We start from the raw sequence: 25,924 nt of genomic DNA on the forward strand, positions 1-25,924 counted from the left end.
GGAGAGAATGAGTGAGGAAAGATTGACCAAGAGGATATATGTGTCGGAGGTGGAGGGAACGAGGAGAAGAGGGAGACCAATTTGGAGGTGGAAAGATGGAGTGAAAAAGATTTTGTGTGATCGGGGCCTGAACATGCAGGAGGGTGAAAGGAGGGCAAGGAATAGAGTGAATTGGAGCGATGTGGTATACCGGGGTTGACGTGCTGTCAGTGGATTGAATCAAGGCGTGTGAAGCGTCTGGGGTAAACCATGGAAAGCTGTGTAGGTATGTATATTTGCGTGTGTGGACCTATGTATATACATGTTTATGGGGGGGGGGTTGGGCCATTTCTTTCGTGTGTTTCCTTGCGCTACCTCGCAAACGCGGGAGACAGCGACAAAGTATGATATATATATATATATATATATATATATATATATATATATATATATATATATATATATATATATTCCTTGGTGATTCAAATTGGAAACTAATCTAAGGGTACATGAAGCCTACTCTTGGATGACATTTCTTGAATGTGATGTACATAAAGGACATCCTTAAATCGTCTTTTCATGTTCAGTACTGTGTGTGGCACTGAATTAGGAAGAATTTACGGACGGCCTGTATCATTTCAGTCATTATCTTATTCTAAATCGAGCAACTGTATCAACAGTAAAGTATAAATGGGCTTGATCAGTGACATGGTTAACCAAAACATTGATTTTCAGACTGGGCAATTAATTCCAGGCCATTATCAAAACTGTGTGATGACTTCCTGGATGATAATGGGCACTAGTTGCCAGATCCGATAATGCATTTTGAAAATATTAACTGTGATGTATTAATATTCTGATGTCACCTGGTGGATGATGCAACCTGTTCACTGTTGCCACGTCACGCACCTTGATATTCTAGTCTTACCTAACACCTCGACAGTCAGATACTTAATCTGGGAGGAAATCCATTATTTGCTCCCACTTACTTAGACTATCGACATGATCCCTTGTCAGTGGAGAACTACCTACTACACTGACTATGGTAAAGATGATCAATTCTAGCCTTACCACCAGTTTAGTAGGAGGAGGTTGTCTGGGGATATTTAGTTCATCCTAAATACTACGTGTGAGATGAACATGAATATTGATATCAGTAAGTGCCAATATCAGTATGACCTGATTATAGACTTTATTTACAAAGGAATACAAAAGGAATTCCAGCAGCAACAGACCACTGGACCCCTTCAAGTCTGTTTGTGATAGTGGGAGAGGTATGGATATCACAGATCAGTGTGGTAAGAGTAGAAATACGACCATATGAAGAATAGAAAAGTACTTTAAATTTTTCATGTAGCTGAGGAGACGCAAATAATATTAGTCATGAAGGTGAAGCGAGATATTCATTAGTTCATTTTGTGACATATCCATATTACTATTGTCAACCACTCTAGTTGGTCAATCATTTCATATGTGAACAGTCATGTTGAAAAATAAAGGATTTCACCTATTCGAGGTAAAACGTTTGGCCACAAGTTTGTTACCATTACTACGACTGAAGTCAGATGAATATGTCTCTATGTAAGTAGTTCAATCGAGATTATCGAAGCCTTTGATAATTTATGAATGCCTGTATCAGATCACCGCCTAACCTTCTCTTTTCTAAACTAAATAGATTTAAGTCGTTTAGTCGGCTCTGATAGGATTTGTTTCTCAGTGCGGGAATAATCTGGGCAGCTCGTCTCTGTACTCTCTCCATTCTGTCTATGTCTTTTCTTCAGTAAGATGACCAAAACTGAACATGATAATCAAGATGGGGACACATGAGTCACTTGTAAAGATTAAGGATAATTTCCCTGGACTTAACTTCGATAGCCCTACCTATAAATCCAAGAATATTGTTCACCTTTTTAACTGCTTTTGTGTACTGTTTATTCTTCATTTACCTTTTGCAATTCAACAGAATTCATGCTGTAGCTTGCCTTTCCATTTTTACTATCGACATGTCAAACTTTGCAGTTATCGATATCAAAATTCAAAGGTTACTTATGAGCCAAATGTATTGTTTTATATGTCCGATTGAAGCTGAAGACGTTCAGGTTCTGTTGTAGATTTATTTCCCAGATAAATATCGTATCGCACGTCTAACCATTTTGAGGCTTGACCATTAATCACAACTCTTTGTTTACGGTCGGTTAAACAGTTTCCTAACTACCGAAGTACAAGCCCATGTATACCATGAGACTTGAATTTGGTTAGTACCCTTTGATGTGGAATGTTTTCGAAGCTTTTTGAAAGTCTAGATAGATGACATGAACTGCTTTACTTGCATCATACATGATTGCGTCACTAAAGATATCAAGTAGAATTGTCCGACATGAACGATTTAATTAAAAACTATGGCGAGAGGCGTTTACTAAATGATGGTCCACTAGATGGTTTATAATCTTATCCTGAACGATGGTCTGCATAAGTTTACCAACCTCAGGCGTTAAGCTGATTGGGCGATAATTTCCCGGTAGTGCTTGGTAACTTGGGCAAATGGATGTTACTTTAGCAGGCTTTCATTATCTCTGGAACTTGTCCTTTTCCTTTATTGTCCTCGAATAAAAGTCATCTGGACCTAATGTTTTACTTATTCTCATTTCATTTAGTGTTGACATTATATTTTCTACTCTTATATCCATGTGTTGTAAAATGTTCTCTCTCAGCACTGGAACTCGATTCGGAAGAGGAGCTGTGTCTTCAGCTGTCAATACAGATGCGAAAAAAATCAGTCAAAATCTTTGTTTTGTCTTCGTTGTCGTGAACCATATCACCATTTTCAGTTATTAATGGACCAGTTGACTGAGTGATGACTCTCTTCCTTCTAAAATACCCATAAAACTCAGGACTTCTGTTATATTCAGCAACATACGCTTTATTCTGAAGTTTACTTTGACGTATGAGTCATTTAGTTTCAATTTCAGTTGGTTATTGGTCTCTTTGAGCTTCTTATGTGCTGCTTCTGAGAAAGGCAGACTCTCCTTTATGTTATCTTTCCACCATTTTGGCTTCACATTGGAAAAAGACCGTCTGGTACATGTTGGCATAAATATTCCTTCCACTGTTTTGAACGTTTTACTAAAGCACTCCCAACCTACGTTCATATCATTTCTATCTATAGTATCATCCAAAGTTTGCCTGTCCAGAGAAATGTGAAGATCTGTAAAATTTGCAAGTAAAATCTAGTATTTTTTCTCGACTCTCATTATCAGCATTACAAGCAAATTTGAGAGTTAAAAGTAATTCGCCAATGATCACTTGCACCAAACTTATCTCCGGATTCATCATTGTTAACGAGATCTTCATTTTATGGTTAGAACTAACTCTAACACATTCTCGTCGCGCGTAAGTTTATCAGCTGATTGCTTTAGGGCACGTCAAGCAGATTCACATATGGCCTGCGACCCGAGCTACTGGATAGGGATTTTCCCCACTCAGATAATGGTATGTCAAAGTATCCTACAATAATCGAATCACTTTCATTGTTATTTTCTCGTGTTTTAGCCTATAGTCTTTCGTCTACCTCTGGTGTCTGTGCGTATAAACTAATCCTTCTCTTATTTTTTCATTCGAAACTTATCTTTGATTTATACTAAAATAAAGTCGATTTTACAACAGCAACAACATTTTTCTGCACAGGACTTAATAAGATTTAACAACGAGGAAGAAACTACCGCCTATTTTATTTCCCCCATTACCCATTATATATATATATATATATATATATATATATATATATATATATATATATATATATATATATATATATATATATATATATATATATATATATATATACATATATTTCTATGAGTCCACGGGGAAAATGAAACACGATAAATTCCCAGGTGCACTTTCGTGTAATAATCACATCATCAGGGAAGACACAAGAGAGAAATATAAGTCAGTTGATATACATCGAAGAGACGAAGCTAGAACGCCATTCGTCTCTTCGATGTATATCAACTGACTTATATTTCTCTCTTGTGTCTCCCCTGATGATGTGATTATTACACGAAAGTGCACTTGGGAACTTATCGTGCTTCATTTTCCCCGTGGACTCATAGGAATATGTTGATCACGCCAAAATTGTGATCCTTTCCGATATAAATATAAATATATATATATATATATATATATATATATATATATATATATATATATATATATATATATATATATATGTATGTATATAGTGCATCCAGAAATGCAATTTTCGGAGAGGAAATCTGTATTTCTAATATCTAGCTAACGTTCCCAAATACCAATTATATCAATTTTCTTCCAATACAGTCGTCTATATATCCTCAACTTTATCACGTACACTCTGAGCCTTAACACAAAAATCCTAATACATTGGCATGTAAATTTGCAGCACTGGCACCTCGACTCGAACTGTCCCATCCTGGTCGCTTACCTGCCTTGTTCCTTGCTTCTACCTGGGAATTGATCCTGTGCTACTCTATTCTGCCTTTTCCCCGACCTGCCTTGTTCTGTGATTTTAGACCCAAGTTCCAACAATGTGCGTCTGAACCAAGCAGACCTCTTTCTGTTCTCGAAGATGTACACAGTCTGCCATGAGTCAATCTACTTTGTATTGCAACGACGACATCTTCCCTTTCTGTTGATATTCTCACAAGGTTTCATGAAAATCATTCCACTGGTCTCTAAGGAGAGTTGCCAGACAGCCAGCACAGACTCTAGGACTGATGGCCTGTGGTCTCTCCCATTTTGGAAAGGCAATGGTTACTGTCAAAGGCCGACCTTATATATTTTTCGATTAATTTTTCCACTTTTATAACCAATAGAACAAACTTTTTAAAACAAGAAGATTGTTTCTGCTGCCCGTCTCACCTGATGCCTTTATTGTACAGTAAGGTGAAGATGGTGGTGATGAACTGACCCCAAAGCAAGGTCATGACCCCAAAGAACACACACCACAGCCACTGGTCCAGGCTCAGCGCTGCTGTGTTGAAGGCGTAGCCCCCAAATTGCACTATCAAGACCTGGAGAGAAATGCTAGTGCTGCTGAGATCGTAGATGGAGTTAATGCTGACGATACTGACAGTTATAGTTGTAAGGTTGTGGGTAGTGTTTGTGTTGTCAGTGGTGCTGACGGCACTGGCTGCGATGAAACGTTTAATGATCTTTGTCTTGATGCTGCTGCAGGTGTTGGCAGCGATGTGGGTGTTTCTACTGTTGCTACTATCGAGTGTTGTAAATACTTGTGTTATTCTTAATGATGTTGTTGGTAGTACTAGAGCTGTCCATGGCACTGGTACTGTTCGTGTTGTTGGTAGTAATGGAGGTGCTGAACTGGTGTCACTAATGTTCATGGTGTTTTGGCATTGGCATTAATGAGATGTTGTCTGATGATTGTAGCATTATTAGGGCTGATGGTTATGCTAGTAGTTTGAGTAACTGATCCCCGTGTTGAAGGTTTCAAGGTGTTGATGTATCTGATAACTTTCATGCTGAACATATTGAGGGTCTTCATGATGCTAACACTGAGTGCACTAAGGACATAAATGGTACCGATATTCGTGTTGATGATCGGGCTGCTAACATAAGGGTGAGATTTTCAACTGGGCTTCTGATGTAAAGATGAGATCATTAAATCCCAGTGTTTGGAAGATAATGAAAGCGTAATGGGAGCTGTTAGGATCTAACTTGAGGAGGATCGCATTTGGTTATGTTCTCTGTTATTAAGGTCAAGATAATGCACCAGGAGTCTGTTGCTGACGTGCGAGCAAGGGACACCCAGACCTGGCTGTATAGAATGTAAGTCTGTTAACAGTGAGCTATACATAGCATGAGAGTTTTAGCAAGAGCTGTCATATAGCAGAACCATTTGAATTTCGATTCTCAAAAGTGAGATGTATGTTTTATTTGATTACATAGACGATTACTAATACTTCTGATAAACAAATTTGTTGCACATGGTGAGACTATAGTTATATGATAGTACAACTGGGAAGCAGAGAAAAAAAATTTCAGCACTGATAAAATAATTCTCCACTTATAATTCATGAAGCCTGTTTCATGTGTATGTTAAACAGTATTTGTCTATGCATACTGAACGTCTCACTACCACTACCAGTTTAGTGGTTGCTGTTACCTACACCTTCCTCAACAATGACGTGTGTAAGTCTGTCCGTGCCCACCTGTGCGGCGAAGGTGACGACCCAGATGCAATAGAAGAGAGGATTGCTGGTGATACCTTCGAAAACGTTATGCTCTCCGTGGATCTTCCGGCTGTTGACCTCATTAAAGAGCGTCATCATTACGAAGGTGTTGAAGATGAGAGTAAAGTGTTGGGAGGGAGGGTCGCCCATTTGGGCACGAAGTCCGTCATTGATGTCCACCAGAAGATGACCTGTAAGAATATGTTCATAACCAGAGACATGTATTGCCAATCTGCACGTTACCGTAGTGCTGTGAGGGTACAGTGTTCCTATGATGTATTGTGTTAATGTATCCTTTTGAAGACTGTCAGGTCGGATGCATTCAGGGTACCTCTTAGTAACAGAATGAAGTCTACGATATTAAGTATAAAATCATTTTGAAATGTACAGCTAGAACTCGAGACTACGTACACGGAGACAATCATTTCCAATTAGGTCAATTAGAGATGTATCAATTGGCATCTGAACATCAAACATAATAGCTCAGTCACAAACTTTTTCTTGCATGATCAAACACAACCATATGAAATCAATGCTAGACACATACACATTAAGCTCGGTAGAACCAAACAAGAGAATAACTCCCATATCTCCAATAACCAAGTGAGGGTTCTCCTTACTGTGCAACGTACAGTCACTCCACAGTGAGCAGATTTCCCCAGTTGACGCAAATAGTAAGTGAATATCAGTCTCTAAAACCATAGAGGATTGGGAAGAACTTTGATACACTATATGGTTTAATAAGAAGTCTTAGGGACGTGATACACCTCATTTTCCCACATGTAGTAGGATGATATCTTTTTCTGTTGGTGTGTATGTGAGAGTGAGTTTTGATGGTGATGAGTTCAGATGTTGGAGTCAATCACACCTTTATTATAACTTTTATTAAAGAATATATGTATCTGAAGGTATTGCTAGACTGATGATTCTTGCAGAAACATGTCCTTTTGTAGTGTATGAATAATATAGGATTAAAAATTAGAAACAGACTTAACAATATCAGTAAGAATGCGAGTGTTCACAATTAAGAACGGAAACCATAAAATCCCTAATGATGTCAACTCCAATTAACACTTTTTTGACTTTACCAAAGTATGAGCTAAGCACCTCCAAGCTCACATTAAATAAAAACAAAATTTACTACTTGTGGAAACTGGAGGTGGGCTAGGCAACAAACTGGTGGTAAAATACTCATTTGCAGCAAGTGTGTTGGTTTCCATGTTTTCTTTCCTACTAATGTACTGTCGCTGCTTTTTTGACCTAGCTTATACTTGAGCGTGAGACACAACCTTGCCGATTTGGACCTTCAATTTGAGCGACACCAAGGCAGGGATATCGTATATAACTGTGCCAACACCATCCTAGCTTAATCTGACACTGCTTCATTTTTAAAACTAATCAAATCCTCGAATCTGACCTTTGAACCTTTTAGTTTAGAAGTATTACCTTAGAGGTAAACTTATATGGAATTTTATACTAAATCTATTCCTAAATTTCTTTTTGTTGGTGTTGTCATACAAACATACTGGCAGACAACTAAACAAGTGATGAAACAAATGACGCTGAAGGTCATACCACAAGGCTCTGTGTGAATAATGTCAGTGAATTTCATCCCAAACAACAACACCGAGAACGCTGAGTTGAAGGCCAAAATCACTGGGAGAGATGAACGCAATGATGGCTACTCCAGCTTGAACGTATTGCTCAAATGAAATGGGAGTTTCTTATGACTCTATATACGACAAAAATGTACGTTGCTGATAGTTCATACACCTTTGGTAGGGTGCGTTGGTAAGGTACAGTAGATCAAACAGCACTTGATGCTTATAAATCGTAACAGGAATCCTTGCTCACTAGGAGTGAGGACTCTCTCTTCAGAAATATAACAAATAGTGCTTGAACTTCTCTGTAACGTAGCAGTACTTAATGGTCATTTGTACCAATATGGACGAGGCAGTACCCATAGCTTTTTCTTATCTTTGGCCAAAACGCTGCAAGACTTATGCTTTTCTTCTTTGAAGATATCAGAAGTATGACACCTTCACTGAGAAATGGGAAGGAGAATGGGTTATGCTTCAGGATAACCTCTCTAGTATGTCTAGATTTATTGAGCATCTCAAGGCAGATGTTAGCCTCTCCTATGGGATAAGTCTACACTATGACGCTGCTGAGCTAAGACCACCCTTTGTGACCATCTCTAGCTACCACGTCACATCTGCAGAAGTTCTGCTTTCTATCGTAGACTTCTCTTAATTTTCTTACGTTGCTCGATCTGAACATGAACTAATTATTCGAAAGCTGCTTGTAACACGTACTCAGTAGTTAACGGACATTTTCTATAACCAGAGAAAGAACACCACTATTCTTAACTAGACCAGGAAGGACTAGATTTACACCTCACCAATACTGTGGTCTCGTCTGCATTCAGAACGATTTGAAGCAGATCATGACATTACTTTGTATGACCATCCCTGACCAGTTTTGCAATGCCACCTTCGCATACCTCACCCGCCTGGATAATCCACCTCAGAATACCTCATCACCCTGGCTATACCACCCAAGGAAGCCTCACCACACTGGTTACACCCCCTAAGGAAACCTTACCGCCCTGGCTATTCCACCTAAGGAAACCTCACCAGCCTGTTTATACACGTAGCAAGGTTTACCAGCCAGACCATTCCACTCACAGGGACTCACTGGCCTAACCTTCACAAACAATTAGCCTTGCTAGCTTAGATCACCATTCAGCAAGCCTCTCCAACGTGACTATCAAGATTTGTTAATTTAACAAGCCTTACCGAAGAAAAGGAGGAGGAAAATAGCTGCCACCATGAAGAACGCTTGGCCCAGGATGTTCCTCAACATGATGGGTGAGATGAGGGGCATGGTCCGTCCATAAGGCTGCCGCTTGAGGAGAGCTTCCGATGGTGCCTCTGTGGCCAGAGCCAAAGACGCCAGTGTGTCCATAATCAAGTTCACCCACAGCATCTGCACCGTCTGCAACAAAGACATCGCAAAGGTCAGGGCAAGACAGATGAAAAACATGACAGGAGGCAAGAAAGGGTTCTGAGTAGGGTTTAAGGCTGAAGAAAGAGGTTAGTTAAAGGGTCATGATATAGGAAGTAGTGATTTGTTAAAGACGTGATAACAGGAGAGAAGGAAACGTTCACAGGACGGGTTACCGCTGCGAGGGGTTAGAGGCAGAGGTTATGGCAAGGATACGAGTAAGGATCACAGTCAGATTATGGCAAGGATCAGAGCAGGGGTCTGGGCAGGATGGCCTCAGTGTAGGAGGACTCCACAAGGCCGAGCAGAGTAAGAAAGCGGCTAATGTAAGGCCAGGATCAGGTCTAGGGAAATTACTGCAGAAGCTAGGTCAGGGCAGGGCGTATGTCCGGACAGGGTAACACTAGGGAAGGGGAACATTCAAAAACAAAGTCCCGGACAGAGCAGGGTAGAGGCTGAATTTGAAATCCAGTCTAAGGCAAACGTCAGGGTAAACCAAGTGCAAGAACAGGGTAGAGCAGGAGCTGCGGTAAATCTATGGCATATCAGAGCGGAGGTCCCGTAAGGCGAAGATGTAGTACATGAATGATGGATGAATGGAATAAGATGACAACATACTTACATGTAAGAAGTTGTATGAAAGAATAGATGTTCAAGAGATGGTGCCCCACTAGCATGAGACTCCCTCCCAGTACAGTACCAATAGGTAATTACAGAACGAGCGTTAACACGCTAAGGGGTCGGAGAACTTCAGCTATATATTTGGACATGATTATAATATTAAGGGTAAAGGTCAAGGGTAGATGTCAAAGCAGAGCTGGGGTCATTAGAAAATTCAGGGCAATATGATTTGGCCATATTACGGAAGTGCTGTGAAAAGATGTGTAGTGTATAGAGTTATCATGTCCCCTTCCATAGGAAGGAAACATTTTGCTTTTGCAATGCTTCATCATGAAATCATCAGCACAGCACCTTTTCTTGGTTTTTGGATTGGTTGCTATAAGATTTAAAGGCAGGTATCTGGTTCAGTACGTTTTACATTTTCATATTTTCATTCTTTTATTTATTCTTAAAGAACTGTATGAGTTCAAAGTCGAACAACCAGAGATGTACGTTTGGGCTGCCGTTCCTTACAATTTCGATTAACTGAAATATTACACACTGATACGTTTCCTCAAGCACCGCACAAACCATACACTAGATATGTGACTTGAGTAATGTGACTTGAGAATGTCTCTGTCCGTAGAGAGGTCGCAGCAGGCGCTCGGAACCAATATGACGAATCAAACAACCACTTGGACGCCGAGACTGAAGCTCTAAAATGTCCGCCACACTCATCTCTAGACGGCCAGATGGATTCTCCCCCAAAGATATTGATGAATGTTTATTCCCTTATCACCTGGACGGTCAGGGGAAACTATGGGAAACATTTTGGAACTTGAGTCTCGCCAGATGTTAGTTCTATCACTGAAGACTTTTGGGAGGAATGTGGCCCATTACTTGGCTATAATTCAGGTGCTGTCCGTGATATATAGCATTAAGATGTTCTTATATATGCTCCACATTATGCGCATATCAAAGTTGTGGTTTAACCACTCTGGACTTTCTTTAAGAATCAAAGTTCACCAAACAGCACAGATTCTTACACCATCATTGGCAATACTTCAACCAATGTTCATGACATTTGACGCAAAACTACATCCCGACATAACCCTATACATCTACGATGAAAAATTTGTGATGACTGTCTTACCCTTTTTTAAGTCAAAGTCTGAGTGAGAAAAGAAAACAGTTCCTTGCAAATCATAGATTTTTCTCAAAAATTGTTGATGAAACTGTCTGTTCTACATCATTGTAGCTGATCTTTTTACTTGCCTTAAAAATATCGAGATCTATATCGAGGTTGACAGTTTTCTTTCTCTCATGACATTTTCCTTCGACATTGCTGAACAGAAATAAGTAAAAGATATTGATGAAAACGGAAACATTTCTATTTTGACGTGCCTACTCGCCTGATCCACACTGTCGTGTGAGTGTGGCCTTTGGGTAGATTGATAGCTTTATGAATATTTCCTGTCTTTCCTTACTTTCAGAGGCGTGTCACTGATGATGCAGATGCTGACGAAGGCGATGGTGACAGCCACCACGTTCACCGTCAGCTGGAACTGCAGGAACTTGGCAATGGAATCGTACACATTCCTCCCCCACATGACCGCCTTCACGATGGACGTAAAGTTGTCGTCCGTCAGAACAATATCACAAGCCTCCTTAGCTACGTCAGTGCCGGTGATGCCCTGTAAATAGAAGGAATCGCGAAGTGTGAACTGGTCTTATTGAAATCAAGGAATAAAAAGTACTTAGAATGTACATAAAGGTCGGGATGAGGAGGTGAAAAGAAAGACAAGTTAAGAAAATGGCATGTTGTCATGGACTGCCTTCAACGTCCATCTGTACATCTTTTACTTTCTAACAAGTTTTTAGTCGTCGATTAATCAGCCTGTGGCCATGATAGTCTACCTCTATAAAGGAATTGACAGTTGGAAATTAAAATGCACAGTACACAGTACATACGTGTATGATATACAGATAAGATTATGATGTTAGTTGCATGTGAATACAAGAATTTGGAATGTTTAGCCAACCAAACCTCAGTAACAAGATACAAACAGCTTGTAATTATGTTTTAAGTATTCTACGGTATCAACAGGTAAACATCTATTGTATCTATTGATGATCACCGCGCATTACTATATAAAATGCCAGAAATCAAAGAGTAAATATATATGGCTGGGTATGAAAAGTAGTTCTATTCCCATGTCAACTTTATCCCTTCCTTTACTTGTATTTTCATATCCTTTTTGGCATTCACTCCCTCATCTGCCTCCTATTCTAACGCTTTCCATAACATGTACCTAAATTTTTGTATCATAGCACTTCCCTCTGATTTTAAGAATTGTTTAGTATTACCTCCATGAACGCGCTGCCACCTCTATTGATTTACACAGTAACGGTACAGGAAAGAAAAGTAGAATCAGACTGTACATGGCCACAGTGGCAGCTGTGTGGGGTGAGTCTCTGTCACCACGTAAGGTCTTCCTCACTGCTAATGAATATCTGGTTCAGATGCCTCAGATCTTTGCCTCTTTATTGGAAGTTCCCTCGAGAAACTTGGGGTTCCTGTGTTCATTATTCCCAATTACTAACATCTTAGTTACAGAATGGTATGAATATAATGGTTCACGATATCTAGGTAATGAAATTCTTATCATTGAATAACTCTCTACATCTGTTGATTCATGATTCCATTACAGGTATAGCCATTACAGAATAAGATAATCATATTCAATCAAAATTCAAAGCTACTCACGCTTTTGCCTGAGGCATAACATACCTTTATATACAAGTTCATGGCTCACAGTTACTAGAATCTTCATAAGAGCGTGATATTACTGGTCTTACACGCCTATGGACGTTCATGGATCATACATGTACTATACGAAACAGAAACAAACAAACAAACAAAAAACTGCATCTAAATGTCAAATTCTCGTCTTTCTTTCTGTTTATACGACATAACTTAGGGTAGGGACGACCTATCGTCATACATCAAGCGTAAAAACTTCAATTAGTACGTAGAAGAGCAGTACAGCGTTAGCTTTAAGCTGTCTTGAAGTGAAAGTAAATTGGGAATGAAAAGTTTACTACAAAGTGAATATATGTGAACGTTCATTCTGGATGTGTACGTTCATTCTGGATGTGTACGTTCATTCTGGATGTGTACGTTCATTCTGGATGTGTGCGATCATGCTGGATGTGTACGGCCTTTCTGGACGTGTACAGGCCGGCCGTGCATGTAGATCTACCAACTGTGATATACATCAGAATGCATGGTACTCAATGTTGGACGAAAACTTCATTTTCTTAATTCAAATGGGTATCTACAGTAATGACTGTGTATCTTACAGGTATCGTCCTACAATTTTGGTCCCTGTAATCAAAACAATTTTCGCAACACCAGACAGTTTCATTAGTAAGTCAGATATTTTCCCACACACTCCATGCTAATGATGCAACTCTGTAACACCACAGTGACCAGCTGACCATAGCGAAGCCGACGTCTGCCATCTTGAGGGCGGGGCCATCGTTGGTGCCGTCGCCCGTGACGGCCACCACCTGCCTGGTGTCCCCAGTCCGGGAGTTGATGATGCCCCTCACCAACACGTACTTGTCCTGCGGTGAGGACCGCGCTAACACCCGCAGCCGAGGCCACATCTGGTCGAAGAGCTCCTGGGACACCTGATCGCCATCGTGAAAAGATAGTCATATAAGGTTACTACAGTTTGGTACTGGATCGATTGATATATCGACTGATTAGTCACTGTGCTCATCTAACATGAATTGTGCAGGAAAGCATACGGCCCAGTAGACACAGCTTCCCCAAAATATAAAAAGCATCTCAAGTAATTACTGGCATTTAGCAAATCTAGCTCAATATCATAACGTATAGGGAATCAAGTACAAACAAGATAGACAAAAGAAACTTTTACATTATTTGACATAACACTGCTTTAATCTGTCTCTTGTCGTCCAAATGATAACTGCACTCCTGAGCTTGATATATGATCTTATCTCCATCTCTGGAGTTTCAGAATATTTACAAACCTTCAGTGTATGCGTCAATGACGGCAAAGAACAAAAATTATGAGGAAAGTCTGAAGACACCCATCTCGGGCTTTGTTATCATCCATACAAGACAGGAAAATATTCATATATCTTAGAGCCTAGATAATAAGCACAGTACTTAAGTTATAGTTACGTTTCTACTAATGAGGGACAACTGAACGTCCTCCTGAACATAGCTAAATGGATCATCTTCATACTGAACAAAGCAATGAGTTTTATGATGCATTCAAGGCTACATAACCAGGAGTTGTATAACTAGTAATATCCGACAGCAAGTCATTGATTTAAGCACACCTACTCTAGTTTAATAGCATATAACCAGATAGCAAGTCATTGATTTAAGCACACCTACTCTAGTTTAATAGCATATAACCAGATAGATCACCCTAGTGGTGGCTCACATTGTCTTCTTCATCGTGGATTCTCGCATTAAACTGTTTACTGTCGAGGACGAGGCCGTCGTCGCCGGGCTTGAGGATGCCACACTTGGTGGCTATGGACCTGGCGGTGTTGATGTTGTCTCCCGTGACCATCCTCACCGTCACACCTGCACGTTGACACACACCGATGGCCTCTGGCACCTGGTGTCCACACAAATACCAGTGATACATTAAAACTTGTAGGTTGTCATGTCTTGTCTCAAGAATTCATCGTTACCGTCGCAAAGGGGCGCGACTGTAACTCCCATGGCTATATGCTGCAATGGATAAGCTCTGCTCGATAATGGACGTCTTCCACCACGTTTCCAGCTTCTGTGGGCATCCCAGACATCCCACACACACCTGCTACCACTTTTTTTTCTCAACCATTAGTTTTCCTAACCATCCAAGTCGCCCCTTGCCACCTTCCCTACGCTTTTTAACCATCATCACATCTCAGTCATCCCCGGCTACCTTCGCCACCCACCTCAGTTACGTACCTCCCTTTCCCAGCCACAAATGTCTTCCACCATAATGTTTCAAGTTAACTTTCCTCGTTCACACCAAACACTTACTCACTTATGTCTCTCGCCAGTGCATCCCAGCTTCACCTCTCCCCTGTTACCCCAGCCACTTGGTCCATGCAGTAGGCTTACCTCGGGTCTGACGGGGTCCTCCACGCCCAAGATGGCCAACAGCGTCAGGTTAGAGACAATGGTGTGTTCGTCTTCCCACTGCGGCGCCTCAGTGATCTCTGTCTGTTGAGAAGTGTAAGAAGGGAACAAAAACTCTTTAATAAACAAATTTGCTCGCTTACCTATCCAACTGATGAAAAACGTGTAATATAAAGAAAATATGATGTAATGCCTACTAAGAAAGGGAAGGTTTTCAGTTTTAATCTCTCTTTACTTCAAGCAAGACCTTTTGAGTCTTAGAAGTGACTTAAAAGGTTTTAACAATAATATCTTTTACATTAATCTAAAATGCGATAAGACCCATTTTGTGAAGCTCTCCCACTTACACACTGAACACATAGCCCATGATTGGAAATCTTGCCGATGTCAGTGTGACTATATATATGTATAATTATCCCAAGACCTATTTCTATGGAAGATTTCTGGTGTTACCCAAAACCTTTCTAAAGGCTCATGCAACCCAAGGTTGCACTACTTAAGTGGCAAGAAAATGTGGACTCCTTTGAAAAGATGGTACCTCCAGTGATACAGCAGTCCAAAGCCGACTTTTAACGTGCGGTGTAATCTTGAGCAGGTGGATTCTCACTGCTCGAGATTTTTCTTTACTAAGTTGGAGTTCTACTCAAGGACCAAAGACTACATCAAATGCACACACACACACAAACACACACCCACACACACACACACACACACACACATACACACACACATATATGAATATAAGTAAATATAAGTAAATATATATATATATATATATATATAAAATATATATATATAAAAAATATATATATATATATATATATATATATATATATATATATATATATATATATATATATATATATATATATATATATATATATATATATTTATCCCTGGGGATAGGGGAGAAAGAATACTTCCCACGCATTCCTCACGTGTCGTAGAAGGCGACTAAAGGGGACGGGAGCGGGGGGCCGGAAACCCTCCCCTCCTTGTATTTTAACTTTCTAAAGGGGGAAACAGAAGAAGTACTCACGCGAGGAGTGCTCATCCTCCTCGAAGGCTTAGACTGGGGTGTCTAAATGTGTGTGGATGTAACCAAGATGAGAAAAAAGGAGAGATAAGTAGTATGTTTGAGGAAAGGAACCTGGATGTTTTGGCTCTGAGTGAAACGAAGCTCAAGGGTAAAGGGGAAGAGTGGTTTGGGAATGTCTTGGGAGTAAAGTCAGGGGATAGTGAGAGGACAAGAGCAAGGGAAGGAGTAGCACTACTCCTGAATCAGGAGTTGTGGGAGTATATGATAGAGTGTAAGAAAGTAAATTCTAGATTGATATGGGTAAAACTGAAAGTTGATGGAGAGAGATGGGTGATTATTGGTGCATATGCACCTGGGCATGAGAAGAAAGACCATGAGAGGCAAGTGTTTTGGGAGCAGCTGAATGAATGTGTTAGTGGTTTTGATGCACAAGACCGGGTTATAGTGATGGGTGATTTGAATGCAAAGGTGAGTAATGTGGCAGGTGAGGGAATAATTGGTATACATGGAGTGTTCAGTGTTGTAAATGGAAATGGTGAAGAGCTTGTAGATTTATGTGCTGAAAAAGGATTGGTGATTGGGAATACCTGGTTTAAAAAGTGAGATATACATAAGTATACGTATGTAAGTAGGAGAGATGGCCAGAGAGCGTTATTGGATTACATGTTAATTGATAGACGCACGAAAGAGAGACTTTTGGATATTAATGTGCTGAGAGGTGCAACTGGAGGGATGTCTGATCATTATCTTGTGGAGGCGAAGGTGAAGATTTGTGGGGGGTTTTAAGAAAAGAGAGAGAATGTTGGAGTGAAGAGAGTCGTGAGCGTAAGTGAGCTTGGGAAGGAGACTTGTGTGAGGACGTACCAGGAGAGACTGAGTACAGAATGGAAAAAGGTGAGAACAAAGGAGGTAAGGGGAGTGGGGGAGGAATGGGATGTATTCAGGGAAGCAGTGATGGCTTGCGCAAAAGATGCTTGTGGCATGAGAAGCGTGGGAGGTGGGTTGATTAGAAAAGGTAGTGAGTGGTGGGATGAAGAAGTAAGATTATTAGTGAAAGAGAAGAGAGAGGCAGTTTTGCAGGGAAAATATGCAAATGAGTGGGAGAGGTATAAAAGAAAGAGGCAGGAGGTCAAGAGAAAGGTGCAAGAGGTGAAAAAGAGGGCAAATGAGAGTTGGGTTGAGAGAGTATCATTAAATTTCAGGGAGAATAAAAAGATGTTTTGGAAGGAGGTAAATAAAGTGCGTAAGACAAGGGAGCAAATGGGACTTTCAGTGAAGGGGGCTAATGGGGAAGTGATAACAAGTAGTGGTGATGTGAGAAGGAGATGGAGTGAGTATTTTGAAGGTTTGTTGAATGTGTTTGATGATAGAGTGGCAGATATAGGGTGTTTTGGTCGAGGTGGTGTGCAAAGTGAGAGGGTTAGGGAAAATGATTTGGTAAATAGAGAAGAGGTAGTAAAAGCTTTACGGAAGATGAAAGCCGGCAAGGCAGCAGGTTTGGATGGCATTGCAGTGGAATTTATTAAAAAAGGGGATGACTGTATGGTTGACTGGTTGGTAAGGTTATTTAATGTATGTATGATTCATGGTGAGGTGCCTGAGGATTGGCGGAATGCTTGCATATTGCCATTGAGTGCTCAAATTACAGAGGTATAAGTTTGTTGAGTATTCCTGGTAAATTATATGGGAGGGTATTGATTGAGAGGGTGAATGCATGTACAGAGCATCAGATTGGGGAAGAGCAGTGTGGTTTCAGAAGTGGTAGAGGATGTGTGGATCAGGTGTTTGCTTTGAAGAATGTATGTGAGAAATACTTAGAAAAACAAATGGATTTGTATGTAGCATTTATGGATCTGGAGAAGGCATATGATAGAGTTGATAGAGATGCTCTGTGGAAGGTACTAAGAATATATGGTGTGGGAGGCAAGTTGTTAGAAGCAGTGAAAAGTTTTTATCGAGGATGTAAGGCATGTGTACGTGTAGGAAGAGAGGAAAGTGATTGGTTCTCAGTGAATGTAGGTTTGCGGCAGGGTTGTTTGATATGTTTGTGGATGGGGTTGTTAGGGAGGTGAATGCAAGAGTTATGGAAAGAGGGGCACGTATGCAGTCTGTTGTGGATGAGAGAGCTTGGGAAGTGAGTCAGTTGTTGTTCGCTGATGATACATCGCTGGTGGCTGATTCATGTAAGAAACTGCACAAGCTGGTGACTGAGTTTGATAAAGTGTGTGAAAGAAGAAAGTTAAGAGTAAATGAGAATAAGAGCAAGGTTATTAGGTACAGTAGGGTTGAGGGTCAAGTCAAATGGGAGGTAATTTTGAATGGAGAAAAACTGGAGGAGGTAAAGTGTTTTAGATATCTGGGAGTGGATCTGGCAGCGGAGGGAACCATGGAAGCGGAAGTGAATCATAGGGTGGGGGAGGGGGCGATAATTCTGGGAGCCTTGAAGAATGTTTGGAAGTCGAGAACATTATCTCGGAAAGCAAAAATGGGTATGTTTGAAGGAATAGTGGTTCCAACAATGTTGTATGGTTGCGAGGCGTGGGCTATGGATAGAGTTGTGCGCAGGAGGGTGGATGTGCTGGAAATGAGATGTTTGAGGACAATATGTGGTGTGAGGTGGTTTGATCGAGTTCGTAATGTAAGGGTAAGAGAGATGTGTGGAAATAAAAAGAGTGTGGTTGAGAGAGCAGAAGAGGGTGTTTTGAAATCGTTTGGTAACATGGAGAGAATGATTGAGGAAAGATTGGCCAAGAGGATACATGTGTCAGAGGTGGAGGGAACGAGGAGAAGTGGGAGACCAAATTGGAGGTGGAAAGATGGAGTGGAAAAGATTTTGTGTGATTGGCGCTTGAACATGCAGGAGGGTGAAAGGAGTGCAAAGAATAGAGTGAATTGGAACGATGAGGTATACTGGGGTCGACCTGCTGTCAATGGATTGAACCAGGGCATGTGAAGCGTCTGGGGTAAACCATGGAAAGTAGTGTGGGGCCTGGATGTGGAAAGGGAGCTGTGGTTTCGGTGCATTATTACATGACAGCTAGAGACTGAGTGTGAATGAATGGGGCCTTTGGTGTCGTTTCCTAGCGCTACCTTGAACACATGAGGGGGGAGGGTGTTGTTATTCCATGTTTGGCGAGGTGGCGATGGGAACAAATAAAGGCAGACAGTATGAATTATGTACATGTGTATATATGTATATGTCTCTGTGTGTATATATATGTGTACATTGAGATGTATAGGTATGTATATTTCCGCGTGTGGACGTGTATGTATATACATGTGTATGTGGGCGGTTTGGGCCGTCCTTTCGTCTGTTTCCTTGCGCTACCTCGCTAACGCGGGAGACAGCGACAAAGCAAAATAAATGTGTATGTATATATATATATATATATATATATATATATATATATATATATATATATATATATATATATATATATATATATATATATATATATATATATATATATATATATATATATATATATATATATTTCGAAATAGTTTGTTATGATGTCAGTGATCTTAGTGGGAGATGACCTCACTTGGTGTGTGTGGGCGTCGAAAGGTACAAACTCCCTGTAAGCGAGGCCAATGGTCCTGAGTCCCTCTGAGGCCAACTTGTCGATCACCTCCACCTCCAGCTTTTTCTGGTCATCTTCGCTTAGTTTCTCAACCTCACCTTTGTCGTTCAGTACGAAGGCACATCTGAGGAAATGTTATTTGAAGGTGTGAGATATTTTTTGGAGGACGAACTTTTGACAGATATACGTGGACAAGCAACAGTATCTAATAATGTATGAAAGAATTATGTTGGATGAATTTCGACATCTGAGTCCAGTTTTACATATAACAGTTCATGTGTCTAAAGCCTTAAAGTGCGAACTTATATGTGATAAACTGTGACCTCTGCTTTTGAAATTCAGGCATATCTATGCTTTTTCAGACTGGTCGATATTTATTGTTCATTCCTGTAATCGCATCACAGCATGTTGTAAACCTAATGGAAGGAGTCTCTTGCTAAAATACGACAGACAATTCAGTATAATAATGAAATTTTAGCTTATAGAAATTTTGTATGACTAAGTATGATAAATATAAACTTGCTCCTCTTCTTGAAGTTTTATGACCTAATCATAAAGCGTTTGACATTTACATGGTTTACTCTACTCTGATCTTACTTTTTGACGACGATTTCTGAGGCGCCCTTTGTAAACACCCTGAAGCCCCCAACACCGAAGGGCACGACAGTTGACATGGATTTTCTGGCGGAGTTGAAGGTGTACACCTTCACGAACTTTTCCTCTGGGTACTGGTCCCTGATGACTTGGTAACTACGGCCCAGGTCGACCACAAAGCCCAGCAGCGCACATTCCGTCTTGTTGCCGATTTGCTTCGGTAGTTCCCCGGGAGTATCAGATGGGACGATCTTGGAAGTGTAGTTGGTGTTGATGCTGATGGCAAGCACTGTCAACTCCGCCAGACTCGTCGGCAGTGAATCGTACTTCGGCAGTGATCTGTTGGCCCAGAGGAAGATTGCATGCACCATCGGGTTTGCTAACTTGGCAGTCTGGTTTGGAGGACTGTAAATACCTCTTAAAGACAATACAAAATTTATTGATTTTTCCCCAAAATACCCTATCCAGTTCCCCTCGAATTTCAAGTTATGCTGTGGTTGATTGTATCATCTATTACAATGTGTAACAAATTTTTACTTTTTTACTGTTCCTGGGTAATAAGTGCGATTTTTTGATTGATTATATCTAATAAGTATAGAAAATTGCTCTGATTTCCATGAAACTTTGCTTTTGTGATCAAGACAGCGATATTTTGTAATCTATCTAACAGATTATTTCAGATAGATTCAGTGCTGAATAGCTGATATAGAACTTTCTAGGAGATTCCAGTGATATAGTGGTATATAGTGGTATATATATCTGGGCCTTATGCCAACCTGCTCAGTTTAGATCTAACTGCCTAAATGGATACATACATTTTCTGAGTTGGCATCTAGAGGCTGCAAGCATCCGGCAGACACATTTTGCTATGTCTGCCGCCAATTTATCAAAACAAGAACGAAAAAGTACTGGGCGGCAGCCTCAGGTAAGATGTGCGAGGTCTATATGGTACATTTCGTCATGCCTGTTGGGGATCAAGACAAATTCTGGGCACCTTATTCCACCTGCGAGCACTGCAAAATAGAACTCTGGAAAGTAAGATTGTTGCTCGTTTGGGTGGAGGGAATTTATGTCATAAGATTTTTCAAAATTTTTAGATTTAGAAATAATTTTTTCTAAATTTTCAATGTTATTGAGAAAAACATTTATGGAATATGTTGAGTTATCTCTTACACATTAGTCATGAGTGAAATAGATTAATAAACCAATAAGCAATTGCTTTTTGCATAATCACAATTAAACATTGATTTTTTACAGGATATACAAGGGGGGGAAGAGCGCTATAAGGTCCGGTATCCCAAGAATTTGGCGGGAGCCCACTGACCACTCAAGCAATTGCTATTGCTGCATGGTGGACCCTTCCAAATGTCGGACTGGCAAAACTGCACCTGCTATCATGTATCCGGACCTTCCATCATCCATTGTCCCGGTGCCACACTCCCCTGAACTTCCCATACCCACTTCCCACTACTCCAGAGAAAGAACAGCCGTCGTCAGAACAGACCAGCAAGTCAGAGCGGGAGGAAAATGTAGATTCAGATTACAATTTCAGAGTTGCAGCTGAGGAGAGAAATCCATACTGCCGCAATCAAAAAAACTTTAACGACTTGATCAGTGATCTTGGCCTCACATATTCCAATGCCGAGCTTTTGACGTCTAAGCTCAAGCAATGGAACTTGTTGGATGAAAGTGTGCAAATCGCAGATCAGAGGAAGCGTCACCTAGGATTTTCCAGCTTCCTCACCCGTCAGGATGGGCTCTGCTTCTGCCACAATGTAACCAGCCTGTTTGAGGCAATCGGAATCGCCTGTAACCCGAACGAGTGGCGCCTCTTTATTGACAGGTTATCCAGAAGTCTCAACGCCGTGCTGCTCCATAATGGGAACAAGTACCCGACGCTTCCCCTGGCTCACTCGGTGCACCTCAAAGAATACAACAGTGTCATGACCCTGCTAGACGCCTTTAAGTATGATGAGTACAGCTGGGAAGTCATCGGAGAATTCAAAATTGTGGCTCTCCAGATAGGTCTCCAAGGCGGTTTTACCAAGTTTCCCTGCTGTCTTTGCTTTTGGGACAGCAGGGATCCCGCGACTCACTGCCAGAGGCGGGACTGGCCACTGCGGACCGAATTCTCTGTGAGGAGCAACGTCAAGTGGGAGCCACTGGTGTACCCCCGGAAGGTGTTGATGCCACCACTGCACATCAAATTAGGCCTTATGAAACAATTTGTAACGGTTCTAGATAAGGAGTCTGCAGCTTCAAGTACCTTCAAGGCCTCTTCCCTAAACTGTCTGAGGCAAAGGTCAAAGCCGGTGTCTTCGTGGGACCATAGATAAAGATCCTGGAGTACAAAGAATAGAAACTCATTCGGAAGGAGAAAGCAGCTTGGTACTGCTTTGCCGCAGTGGTTCGGGGTTTCCTCGGCGAAAACAAGACCGAAATCTATGTGGGGCTGGTTGAGACTGTGGTGAAAAACTACGGCAGAATGGACTGCAGGATGTCCCTCAAAGTCCATTGACGTTCATATTGATAAATTTAAGGAGAACATGGGAGCGTATTCGGAGGAGCAAGACGAGCGCTTCCACCAGGATATACTGGACTTTGAACATATAACGAGAACATGATGGCAGATTATATTTGGGGTCTGATTCGTGAAAGTGATTTACAGTCCAATCGTAGATCTCGAAAAACTACCCACTTCTAAATCCTTTGTGATCTCTTTTGAATAACATCAGTGTAAATACATGTTAATTTTCATATGTTGTTGTTTTTCTGACTTCATGTGAATGAAAATGTGCAAATTTGCCGTCTGTCCAACTGGAAATAGGTAGACTTCAAAATATAACTGTCCTTGTCACATAAGCAAAGTCTGAATTGAATATTAGCTTTTTTCCACTTTTTACGCATAAGCAATTATGGAATAACACTTACTATCCAGGAACAAAGATTGTGTTACACAGTGTTATGGTTGCTTATTGTTTGTTTGTTTGGAATACGATGACGCAGGTGGAGGTGAGGTGTGTGTCTCACCTGTAGGTGGTGCCGGCGATGTAGGCAGCCACGGCGGTCATGCGGTTGGTGGTGAGGGTGCCGGTCTTGTCCGAGCAGATGGTCGTGGCGTTCCCCATCGTCTCGCAGGCATCCAGGTGCCGCACCAGATTGTTGTCCTTCATCATTTTCTGCAGTACACGTCAGAACACAGCATAACAAAACCAAGAAAATTATCTGACGATATACAAGATGTCTTTTTTCACGTATGGATAGAATATATAATATAGTAAATATCTTCAGACATAAAGAATATCTTCTAATATATGAAGTTTATTTTCTGACATATATTTTCTGCAGCCACCAGCATATCCACTTCCCACATGGAGACTGTAATGACGCTCCTCCTCAACTCCCACACAGACACAGAAATGGCATTTTCCTGGAGCCAATCACATCCCTCATAATTCCTACCCACGGGCAGTATCTGATCTAACATAACATATTAGATCCTTTAGTATGAGCCCAGTGAGGGTTAGCATTAAGACATCTAAGTTGCAAGGAAGACATCAGAGCAGTTTATCAATCATTTTTATCATCTCTTTATTCTTAGTTGACTTAAGGCACATCGGGTTCCCGTACATAAATTCAATAAAATATGGATAATCTCAATTTTTCTCTAATTCACCTCTACCTAAGTCAGGCGACAACAATGGCTAGGACGACATTTGGTAAACATGCGATTGTCCAAATGGCGTCGTAGCTTCGTCTCTTCGATGTATATCAACTGACTGTTATATTTCTCTCTTGTGTCTCCCCTGATGATATGATTATTACATGAAAGTGCACTTGGGAACTTATCGTATTTCATTTTCCCCGTGGACTCTTAGGAATATCTTGATCACGTGCAAAATTGTGATTCTTTCAAAAAAAAGAATATATATATACATATATATATTTATCATATTTTGTCGCTGTCTCCCGCATTAGCGAGGTAGCACAAGGAAACAGACGAAAGAAGGGGCCAACCCACCCACATACACATGTATATACATACACGTCCACACACGCACATATACATACCAATACATCTCAACGTATATAAGTATATATATATATATATATATATATATATATATATATATATATATATATATATATATATATATATATATATATATATATATATACACACACACACAAACACACATATATCTATTTATTTTATTTATTTTGCTTTGTCGCTGTCTCCCGCGTTAGCGAGGTTGCGCAAGGAAACAGACGAAAGAATGGCCCAACCCGCCCACATACACATGTATATACATACATGTCCACAAACGCACAATATACATACCTATACATCTCAATGTACAAATATATATACACACACAGACATATACATATATACACATGTACATAATTCATACTGTCTGCCTTTATTTGTTCCCATCGCCACCCCGCCACATATGGAATAACAACACCCTCCCCCCTCAAGTGTGCGAGGTAGCACTAGGAAAAACACCAAAGGCCCCAATCGTTCACACTCAGTCTCTAGCTGTCATGTAATAATGCACCGAAACCACAGCTCCCTTTCCACATCCAGGCCCCACACACTTTGCATGGTTTACCCCAGACGCTTCACATGCCCTGGTTCAATCCATTGACAGCACGTCGACCCCGGTATACCACATCGTTCCAATTCACTCTATTCCTTGCACGCCTTTCACCCTCCTGCATGTTCAGGCCCCGATCACTCAAAATCTTTTTCACTCCATCTTTCCACCATCAATTTGGTCTCCCACTTCTCGTTCCCTCCACCTCTGATACATATATCCTCTTGGTCAATCTTTCCCCACTCATTCTCTACATGTGACCAAAGCATTTCAAAACACCCTCTTCTGCTTCTTCAACCACACTCTTTTTATTTCCACACATCTCTCTCACCCTTACATTACTTACTCGATCAAACCACCTCACACCACACATTGTCCTCAAACATCTCATTTCCAGCGCATCCACCCTCCTGTGCACAACTCTATCCATAACCCACGCCTCGCAACCATACAACATTGTTGGAACCACTATTCCTTCAAACATACCCATTTTTGCTTTCCGAGATAATGTTCTCGACTTCCAAACATTCTCCAAGGCTCCCAGAATTTTCGCCCCTTCCCCCACCCTATGATTCACTTCCGCTTGCATGGTTCCATCCGCTGCCAGATCCACTCCCAGATATCTAAAACACTTCACTTCCTCCAGCTTTTCTCCATTCAAACTTGCCTCCCAATTGACTTGACCCTCAACCCTACTGTACCTAATAACCTTGCTCTTATTCATATTTACTCTTAACTTTCTTCTTTCACACACTTTACCAAACTCAGTCACCAGCTTCTGCAGTTTCTTACATGAATCAGCCACCAGCGCTGTATCGTCAGCGAACAACAACTGACTCACTTCCCAAGCTCTCTCATCCACAACAGACTGCATACTTGCGCCTCTTTCCAAAACTCTTGCATTCACCTCCCTAACAAACCCATCCATAAACAAATTAAACAACCATTGAGATATCACACACCCCTGCCGCAAACCTACATTCACTGAGAACCAATCACTTTCCTCTCTTCCTACACGTACACATGCCTTACATCCTCGATGAAAACTTTTCACTGCTTCTAACAACTTGCCTCCCACACCATATACTCTTAAAACCTTCCACAGAGCATCTCTA

The 25,924-nt window shown here is 40.9% G+C and overlaps 1 protein-coding gene across 2 annotated transcripts in view; it reads right to left on the reverse strand.

The window, feature by feature from the left end:
* The window catches only part of LOC139752021 (plasma membrane calcium-transporting ATPase 3-like), a 393,564-nt gene that overhangs the window by 42,650 nt on the left and 324,990 nt on the right, over positions 1-25,924 (reverse strand). For both annotated transcript variants that reach the window (XM_071667801.1, XM_071667800.1), the window contains exons 11-20: positions 23,239-23,387; positions 20,212-20,547; positions 19,576-19,738; positions 14,974-15,075; positions 14,300-14,479; positions 13,317-13,511; positions 11,303-11,509; positions 9,008-9,206; positions 6,189-6,400; positions 4,879-5,030 (exon numbers count right to left, since the gene is read on the reverse strand). In XM_071667801.1, the coding sequence (XP_071523902.1) occupies positions 4,879-5,030; positions 6,189-6,400; positions 9,008-9,206; positions 11,303-11,509; positions 13,317-13,511; positions 14,300-14,479; positions 14,974-15,075; positions 19,576-19,738; positions 20,212-20,547; positions 23,239-23,387 (1,895 nt within the window). The remainder of the gene's footprint in view (positions 1-4,878; positions 5,031-6,188; positions 6,401-9,007; positions 9,207-11,302; positions 11,510-13,316; positions 13,512-14,299; positions 14,480-14,973; positions 15,076-19,575; positions 19,739-20,211; positions 20,548-23,238; positions 23,388-25,924) is intronic.

This window comes from Panulirus ornatus, chromosome 12, assembly GCF_036320965.1.
Source record: "Panulirus ornatus isolate Po-2019 chromosome 12, ASM3632096v1, whole genome shotgun sequence".
Lineage (NCBI taxonomy): Eukaryota > Metazoa > Arthropoda > Malacostraca > Decapoda > Palinuridae > Panulirus > Panulirus ornatus.